The sequence below is a fragment of the Mytilus trossulus genome, chromosome 3 (genome assembly GCF_036588685.1).
Source record: "Mytilus trossulus isolate FHL-02 chromosome 3, PNRI_Mtr1.1.1.hap1, whole genome shotgun sequence".
NCBI classification, from domain to species: Eukaryota; Metazoa; Mollusca; class Bivalvia; order Mytilida; family Mytilidae; genus Mytilus; species Mytilus trossulus.
The window spans coordinates 39,683,284-39,693,601 of NC_086375.1; the positions used below are offsets into that span (position 1 = coordinate 39,683,284).

The 10,318-nt window shown below is 31.9% G+C and overlaps 1 protein-coding gene across 1 annotated transcript; it reads left to right on the forward strand.

Annotated features, from left to right (window-relative positions):
* Positions 1-2,993: 2,993 nt before the first annotated feature.
* On the forward strand, positions 2,994-10,061 carry LOC134711458 (translationally-controlled tumor protein homolog). Its single transcript, XM_063572058.1, has 6 exons — positions 2,994-3,153; positions 4,296-4,369; positions 4,757-4,941; positions 5,807-5,925; positions 9,013-9,119; positions 9,712-10,061. The coding sequence occupies exons 1-6, from the start codon at positions 3,126-3,128 to the stop codon at positions 9,712-9,714; spliced, it is 516 nt and encodes a 171-aa protein (XP_063428128.1). The 5' UTR covers positions 2,994-3,125; the 3' UTR covers positions 9,715-10,061.
* Positions 10,062-10,318: the final 257 nt, after the last annotated feature.

Genomic DNA, 10,318 nt, shown 5'->3' on the forward strand with positions numbered 1-10,318 from the left:
TAAAGTCAATATAACACCAAAGACAAATATTTGATGGAAATTTCTTTAACTTGTTAATCGTTTATAAAATTGCTTTTATTAATTTCAAATTCCTGAAGGTAAAATCACACTTCCACATTATAATAGCTGACTACATTTGTGATAAAATTTTGTTATATATAAATTTTCAGTATTGAAAATATTAGGTTCATTGAAAGCCGCGACGTCACTGCAAAAGTAAAATAACAAAAAAACAAAAATCCAATGAAAATGATCTTATTAAATAAAAATATCAAAAGCTCAAACACATTAAACAAATGGAAAACAACTGCCATATGTCTGACTTTGTATACAGGTATTTCCGGACTTTTAGTATACAAAACGGAACCTGTTTTTTAGTTACTTAAAAAAACGCATACATCGACAAAAAAATTGATAAATGTAAATTCAGTAAGAAGCCAACTGAAGATCAACATTAAGAAAAGGAAAATAAACAATAGGAATGAAAAAATCGTCCCGTTTATCGTAAACTTTATGAATACTCACGAGCCATTTTAATATTAAAGGGGCATTAGCTACGAGATATTATAGGGTTATTGCATGAATATTGGGGAATATTGTCCCGAGTAGAATCTTATATTGCACGAGCTTGCGAGTGCAATATATGTTTTACGAGGGACAATATTCCCCAATATTCATGCAATAACCCTTTTATTGTATAGCAATATAATATTTGAAAGAAAAATTGGTTTAAACTAAAATTTTGTCGTTGATGACGTCCTGAATTTTGACGATTTATTGCACTAGTGCAATATTAGAATTTATTGCACGCTAACTTTTGGTTACTTTCTGTGGGAAATATTATATTGCTATACAATAAAACGCAATATTGCATATGATTTTTTTTTGATCAACCATTAATGAAAGTGATATAGTGAAATAATAATTCGCGTTTAGTAGCCGATTTGGTCAATTTTGTCAAAATAAGATAAAAAAAAAACCATCAAGAATGTGTCCATAGTACACGGATGCCCCACTCGCACTATCATTTTCTATGTTCAGTGGACCGTGAAATTATGGTCAAAACTCTAATTTGGCATTAAAATTAGAAAGATCATATCATAGGGTACATGTGTACTAAGTTTCAAGTTGATTGGACTTTAACTTCACCAAAAACGTTAACCTGACTTGAAGCGGGACAGACGGACCGTCAAACATGTGTATCAACCCCTGGCCTTAGCTAGATATAGGTTACACATGTATTGAGCTATTAAAGGGAAAATAATGTCAAAATGTCAAGTGAAACCAGGATGAACCATTTGGGTGACTTATTCGATCCACAAAAAAAATTCGCATAATGGTAAAAACGATGATAAACATACCTTTTAAGATACAATTTGATATCAAACACATCTAGAAAAATCCAATTGCACAAGGACGCTATATATATATCTGTTTTTTGTTTACAGCACATTTCAGTCAGTATGTAGCTAATGGTAGCATCTTTGGTTAGCTTGCTTGTTAGCTGAACCGTGAAGTCATTGTTAGGTAAGGTAAACTTTCCTCCTTTTAAAGTAGCTTAGTCCTACAGAGAGATAGATTTTTTATCTGTTGGGCTAGTCTACTATTAAAGGAGGGAAGATTACCTTACCTAACAATGACTTCACGGTTCAACTAAGAAGCAAGCTAACCAAAGATATCACCATTAGCTACATACTGACTGAAATGTGCTGTAAATGTATGTTTATATTTGGTTATATGACCGTCGGCGGTCTTCTGGGGTCATCTCGGTATGGTTATATTAGATTACTCGGGACAGGCACATATACACAGAATGTGGTGGGGTTAAGCATGTTATCTGATTTCTAATATATTCTACGTTTCTATGGGAAATAAATGCATGGGCAAAAAAAAAACGAGATTTTTTTTTAGAAGGATCAATTTTTATTAAGAATGAAATGTTTTTATGAATAAATATGTTCATGCTTTGCTGAATGGTACTAGCATAGAACATTTTACAAAATATTCAATTAAAGGATCTCGAAAACCACTTGAACGACTAATTGGTTCTGAACTTACAGTTAAAAATATACATTTGAAATCCTCTTTAGATTTCAGTTGAAGACCCCATCCGACATCAATCTCGTCTTTCGCCAATACTAAATTAAACATGTTAAAAGAAGAAAAATGGAGAAAAAAAAATAAAAATTTATGAAGTACCCATTTCTTACCAGCTTTTTTTAAAAGGACTATACATGTAATTGCCAACAAAGTTTTGGTTGGATAATAAGGCAGCGAATTTTCATCTTTAAGGCGTCCATTTTTCCCCTCTGGAAACCCATTTATAGTTTTCAACTTTATTGCTGTAATGAAGCAAAACACCGTCATATGTGTTATTTCAAACCTCACTAGATATTTCTATGTGCTTCATTTAATGGTAGAAACTGTCTTATTGATATATGTCATTTTTGTGCATAATTTTGTACCTTGTGGAAGTTTTAGATTTGTAAAATGGATACCATTTCGTTTGGCAAAACAACATTTTTTAACGTTAAAACGGTTATTTAAATTAATTACTATTCCCTACCGACTTCATAAAAGCGGAAAGAAATAATGGCTTCTGATTTCTTATATATGACATGTATGACCTAAAATCCTGTATTTAACCATGAAAATTAACAGTTAAGAAATATTTGGGACGATATATAATTGTTGGCATAGTTTTGACCAGTCATCTGTATTTCTATATTAAAGGCACAAAGTCTGCATGGGATGGGACAAATTGAACCTCACGTTATTTTCTAGCTGGAAATATCTGATTAAGGACATTCACATTGCAAACATGTGCTGCTCTATCAAACCAATCATCGGTCTTTATGAAATGTCTACTCCTGGATGAATTTGACGGTCCGAGTTGTCTTCCTAGACGGTCTGTTATGACGTAGTAGTCGGTCCGATTTGAAGCGGTACGACTTGTCTCGGGGCCGAGTTAGTCCACATTGGAAGAACTGTCACTTTAGAAAGCTTCCTTGTTTAAAACGTTTTGATGACAAACAAAACCGGAAGTGGTCCTTTTACCAGTTCTGACAGCCGGTGTCGCAACACTTCTGTTTATAACAGAAAATAATCTACCAACATCAGCCAAAATGATTATTTATAGGTGTAAAATATCAGGTAAATTAATAAATTATACACTTTTTGATGTTTTTTGACATTTTGATAAGCTGAATTTTACGATCAAAGTAGAAAACAGAATCTTTTATGTGAGTGTATTAGTCAGCTGGTTTGTAAAGCTATTTCAAACACTCCCTTTGACTTTCCCAGTTTGGATCTGGCTGAAAAACTGGTGACTTTCATTCAATGATTAATTGTAAAGCTAATGTAGATAATAAAACAGAAATCCCTGTAGAGATCGCCGGTCAACAATGGTCAACTTGGTTCTAACATAGTCCAAATTATTATGACGTCTTGAAAGGCTATTATAATTTTTCGTCAAAGAAAAAAATTATAAAAAATAACAAATTATTATAACCGAAAGGAATCTGTGACGTACCCATCCATATTCATAAGTGGGAAATACAGATTATTAAAGAAAAGGGTAGAACAATATCATATGTATCTGGTTAATTAGATTTTCTGTTTACTGGCTTCAGGAGTTTTGGTTCAGTTAATACTCTTAATTTAATCCCTTGATAGTGATTTTAAGTTGTTGCTGTAAATGTGTAACACATCTCTGGGAAAGTGTTGCAAACTTCATCGCCTTACATCCTTGTATTTACCCCCTGTTGCTGAAGGGACATAAAGTTTTTAATCGTTGTCTATCTCGTCTACACTCAAAATTAGTTTCCATCTAAATCTCTATAGCTACATGTACATGTAATGTTTGTACCATAAAACACATGATAACAAGCTTGAAGGTTTTATTTGTGTGGTGTCACTTATATATTTCTAGAGTTACATGTAAATGATGTGTGTCCCTTTCAATTCTTATGGAAACATTGTTGTTTCTGTTTAATCTAGCTGCTGAACCGTAGCTCTTAGGTCCTTATGATACTTTTTGACTATTTTCGGACCAAAGAGCTATGGATTTTTCCTATTTCAAAACATTGGGAATTGCGACCCAGGTTCAGGTCGCACTTATTTCCCAAAAAATTATTGTTTATAATCCGTGAAAAGCTTGTCAATAGAAACAATTGCAAAGTCCCAGTTTGATCTTGCCAGTCATGTTAAAGATGTTTAATGTGAAAATATGATTTAAAATTTGTTTCTTCAAAATTACCTGAGAAAATATATATTACTGTATTACTTTTTTTCAGGAGATGAATTGTTCAGTGATGCTTTTGAACCAATGATTGTGAAAGAAGACTTCTTCTATGAAATTGAGGGAAAGGTAATTATTATTTACATTATCATCCTTCTCTTCATCTATATCACCCTGCTCAATTGCTATGTTATTCTAGTACCAAGGCTTTGAGGTGTGACGTTATTCTTTGCCAAGGCTTTTTATGTGTAAGCAGACAATATAAGTGAATTACAATGTCTGCAGAAAAGTTGTCAACAACGTCATGTGTGAAACATCCAGCATAAAACACTTGAAATGAGGGAGGAAATACCAGTAAAAGAAACGGGTTATCCGGTTTTCTATGAATAGAATTCACAATCTTCAGGCTTTCATTCATGTTTGAAGAGATAATATTAATTCATCTGTTGGCTTAAAATGTATGTTAAAAATTAAAAAATAATCCAACATGTTACAATGTACTTTTATCTTTTGTAGAATATTTCTATCAGCAATAAAATTGATGAATCTGCAATTGGAGCCAACGCTTCAGCAGAGGAGGCAGCAGAAGGCCAAGAAGACTTAGTAGAATCCAAAATTAATGTAATTTACAGTCACAAACTTCAAGAAACCAGTTTTGACAAGAAAGGTTTCCAGACATTTATCAAAGAATATATTAAAGTGTATGTCAAATTTTGTCATGCAGGTTCAACAAATCTCCATACTACCACTTCTGTTTATAATTTATGATTTCTAAAACATTTTAATTTCTAGGCATTTTTTTTCATTGCATCATTTCAGTATCGAAAGATTTTCTATTTACACTATTTAATGTCCTTGAATATGAATTAGAATGCAGGATTCAATAAGTGCACTTTTCACCAGCCCAGTAGTCTGCATTTCTGTGTTGATTTGGAGTATCATTGATAAACTTTCCAGGTCCTTGCTGCAGAACTACAACTAGCTCAACTGAATAGACCATACAATAATGAGTTTTGATTTCCCCTTACCCTGCAGGGTCTTTTTCTCCACCATGGCCAATTCTTTTTTTAACAGATGAGAAGAAAAGAGCAAGAGTTTCTTAAAGACAATTAATTTTTTATCAATGGTGATTTAAGTTTCTGATAATTTCTGAGAATATGTTTTGTAAAAGGGTACTGCATGTGCCTCTCTCCCTTTTTTCATGAAAATCAATGAAAATAATAGGTTTTCCTGTCTGCAGTGCTGACCCTTTAAATTTGTCTTGTATTAGGGGAAACCAACATTCAGAATTCAAATAGGCTTTCAAATGTTTGATCAATTCACAGATTTCTGTAGAAAGTATAAAGAAGGTAGCTGAAATTGATCATTAATAAAAAAGATATATAATGCACACATGATTATTAAACACTTTGTATATAAAGATAAATTGTGCATGCATTTTAGAGACAGAAAATTAAATGGCTATGCAGTTATAACACAATCAAATGCTGCATTTGATCATCAAGATTTCTAGACTTTAGCTTTTAATGATTGAATCCTTGAAAAAATATATTATTTATATTTCAGATTATTAGCTAAAATTGAAGAAGAAAAAGGCAAAGAAGCTGCAGATGAATTCAAAAAGCGAGCAGCCACAGGTGTAAAAAAAGTTTTAGAAAATTTCAAAAATTGGCAATTTTTCCAAGGTATATTCACATTTAGAAATATATATTACAGGCCAAATAAAAGTATATGTGTGGTTCTAGTTGCCCTCCAACCCTAGAACTTTTTTTCTTCATTTCTATTTCAAAGGATCAATTTTTATACGACCGCAAAAATTGAAAATTTTTTGGTCGTATATGGGTATCACGTTGGCGTCGTTGTCGTCCTAATACTTTTAGTTTTCGCTCTCTAACTTTAGTAATAGTGAATAGAAATCTATGAAATTTTAACTCAAGGTTTATGACCCCAAAAGGAAGGTTGGGATTGATTTTGGAAGTTTTGGTCCAAACATTTTAGGAATAAGGGGCCAAAAAGGTCCCAAATAAGCATCTTCTTGGTTTTCGCACAATAACTTTAGTATAAGTAAATAGAAATCAATGAAATTTAAACACAAGGTTTATGACCACAAAAGGAAGGTTGGGATTGATTTTGGGAGTTGAGGTCTGAACAGTTTAGGAATTAGGGGCCAAAAAGGGGCCCAAATAAGCATTTTTCTTGGTTTTCATATTATAACTTTAGTATAAGTGAATAGAAATCTATGAAATTTAAACATAAGGTTTATGACCATAAAAGGAAGGTTGGTATTGATTTTGGGAGTTTTGGTCCCAACAGTTTAGGAATTTGGGGCCCAAAGGGTCCAAAATTAAACTGTTTGAAATCAAAAATTGAATAATTGGGGTTCTTTGATATGCCGAATCTAACTGTGTATGTAGATTCTTAATTTTTGGTCCCATTTTCAAATTGGTTTACATTAAGGTCCAAAGTGTCCAAACTTAAACTTTGTTTGATTTTGACAAAAATTGAATCCTTGGGGTTCTTTGATATGCTGAATCTAAAAATGTACTTAGATTTTTAATTATTGGCCCAGTTTTCAAGTTTGTCCAAATCGGGGTCCAAAATTAAACTTTGTTTGATTTCATCAAAAATTGAATAAATGGGGTTCTTTGATATGCCAAATCTAACTATGAATGTAGATTCTTAATTTTTGGTCCAGTTTTCAAATTGGTCTACATTAAGGTCCAAAGGGTTCAAAATTAAACTAAGTTTGATTTTAACAAAAAATAAATTCTTGGGCTTCTTTGATATGCTTTATCTAAACATGTACTTTGATTTTTGATTATGGGCCCAGTTTTTAAGTTGGTCCAAATCAGGATTCAAAATTATCATATTAAGTATTGTGCAATAGCAAGAAATTTTCAATTGCACAGTATTGCACAATAGCAAGAAATATCTAATTGCACAATATTGTGCAATAGCAAGAAATTTTCAATTGGAGTTATCTTTCTTTGTATAGAATAGTAGTTGAATCAACTTTAATCATTGTTTTATACAATATACAATGTATTTTCATTTTTTACTACCAACTGATAAATTAAAACAATCTTTACCATTCAGTGATAACAAGCACTTTTTATTACATTTTAATATTGTATGATGTATATAAATGAGCAGTTATTGTTGCAAACTTCATTAGAAATTTGAATTGAGATCAGTACATTATAACTTTAGTATAAGTGAATAGAAATCTATGAAATTTAAACACAAGGTTTACAACCATAAAAGGAAGGTTGGTATTGATTTTGGGAGTTTTGGTCCCAACAGTTAAGGAATTTAGGGCCCAAAGGGTCCAAAATTAAACTTTGCTTGATTTCATCAAAAATTGAATAATTGGGGTTCTTTGATATGCCGAATCTAACTGTATATGTAGATTCTTAATTTTTGGTCCCGTTTTCAAATTGATTTATATTAAGGTCCAAAGGGTCCAAACTTAAACTTTGTTTGATTTTGACAAAAATTGAAGCCTTGGGGTTCTATGATATGCTGAATCTAAAAATGTACTTAGATTTTTAATTATTGGCCCAGTTTTCAAGTTGGTCCAAATCGGGGTCCAAAATTAAAATTTGTTTGATTTCATAAAAAAATTGAATATATGGGGTTATTTGATATGCCAAATCTAACTGTATGTAGATTCTTAATTTTTGGTCCAGTCAAATTGGTCTACATTAAGGTCCAAAGGGTCCAAAATCATAATGTGACATAAACATATGTTGTGTCAACTAATTAATCACAATCCACATTTATAGCTGTATCAAACTTAAAAGTTGTGTCCATACTTGTCCCATCTGTTCAGGGTTCTACATCTGCGGTCGTATAATGCTGCGCCCTGCGAAGCAACTGGTTGGCTATTATCTTGAAAACTTTTATAGATAGAGATAAACTGTAAACAGCAATAATGTTCAGCAAAGTAAGATTTTAAAATAAGTCAACATGACGACCCCTTAAGGAGTTATTGCCCTTTATAGTCAATTTTTACAAAATAGTTTCCTCTGTATCTAAAGGGCCAAGTTTATTATAGATAGAGAAAATTGTAAGTAGCAAGAATGTTCAGTCAAGTAAGATCTACAAACATCACCATCATCAAAACACAATTTTGTCATGAATCCATCTGTGTCCTTTGTTTAATATGCACATAGGCCAAGGTGAACGACACAGGCTCTTTAGAGCCTCTAGTTTGGCCTTGTGTTATTTATAGTATTCTACTCTTCCAATTAAAGCAAACTGTAATGCATATTTAAGGAGTTTGGTGTGAGGTCCACTTTCACTGAGCTAGTACACATTTGTGTTTTAGTGTCCAGATGGAGCCTGCCTCTGGGTGCTTGATTTTCTTGCCTTGTTGAAGACCCATTGGTGGCCTTGGGCTGTTTTCTGCTCTTTGTTCGTTTTGTTGTCATTTTGACATATTCTCCATTTCCATTCTTAATTATAAAATGGCAAAATGTCTTATTCAATATTGCAAGCAGTTGAAATTTAAACAATACAATCGAAAGATTTTAATTAAAAAAAATTAACCTTCAGTAGTATTTGATTGATTGTATTTAATTTATTTTAGGGAAAATCCACAAGAAGTGTGTTTCTGCAACAAAATTTCAGTTAAAATATGAAACCATGGTTTACGTTTCGACTACCAGAATAGTGGTATACTACATTAAATTCGAATTTTGATTAAACTGCTACATAATTCTTGTTCAGGTTGTTCGGTGTTGTATTAATAAATTGAAATAATTTTTTAGGAGAAAACATGGCTGATGGAGGCATGATAGTATTAATGGATTACAGGGAAGACGGAGTAACACCTTATTTCTGGTTTGTTAAAGATGGAATTATTGCAGAAAAATATGTAAGTAAATCTCCAAAAATATTTAAAATGGTTTTATAATATTAGTTATTTTAAGAATGTTGAAATGAAAGTAAAATTGGTGCGTTTACTTGGAATTGTAGCCAAGGTCACCAGTAAAAATATAGATAAAAATTTAGATACCAATCACACAAGGATTTATCATTTACCTACCAACCCTTAGTTTAGGAAAATCTTGTTACCAATATATCTTTGCATCTGCTAACCTGTTACAATGTATAATTAGAATCAAAATACAGAACTGACCATAGCCCATGTTTATCACCATTTCTGATGAATTGCAAATGGTGGACATCAGTTTGGAGATATATATGTTTAATACGGGTACTAGATTCTGAAAACACTGCTTGTTGGATTGTGACCATAAATTGATATAAAAATTCAGCTAAACATTTGAATATGAAAACAATGAAAAAAAGACCTCATATTGATGAAACATTCAAATGTGTTCCAAGAAAAAAAAGTTCCTATCATTAAAAAATCAAAGAGTTTGTCTGAAAAATCTACAATTTGGTACCTTTAATACTAATTATATTTTCAAAGTGGAGTAAAGAAATTTTTCTCTTTATTTCAGTGAACCTCAAAACTAAGAACTGTAGTTGATATCGGCGAACTGGTGCTATGGATGCTGAACATCTCTCCTGACAATGATAGAACAGCAGCAAATAGCACGTCTTATTTAACATTTTCATTGTGAAAATCTATACATCCTATATCATGCAATCAACATGCTCTGCTTCAAAGAACCGTCATATTTAAAATTTTTAATCCAACTATACTATGTATAATTACTGGTACTGTGTATAATTGTGGCATTGATTACAGCTGGTTTAGACCTGGCATTCTAAATATTTCTTGACATTGTTATGACGACGATGATTACATTACCTATTCTATGTCAAATAAAACATGCTATTTATTATATTGATCTGTGTTGCTTTTGAATTACTTTATATAACATCAGTCATCTTCTATCTGCATGTATAGTAGGTTTCTCTAGGCTCAGGATACTACTACTAAAAAGGATGCATGACTCTTTAATATGGAAAAAAAATCATTGAAATGGAAAATACAAAACATGTCCATATTTTGCATAATTTTAGTTGGATTCATCCACCATGGCAATGACAAAAATGTAGGTAGAGGTCTATATGTCTACCTGCCCATATGAGATTATGATT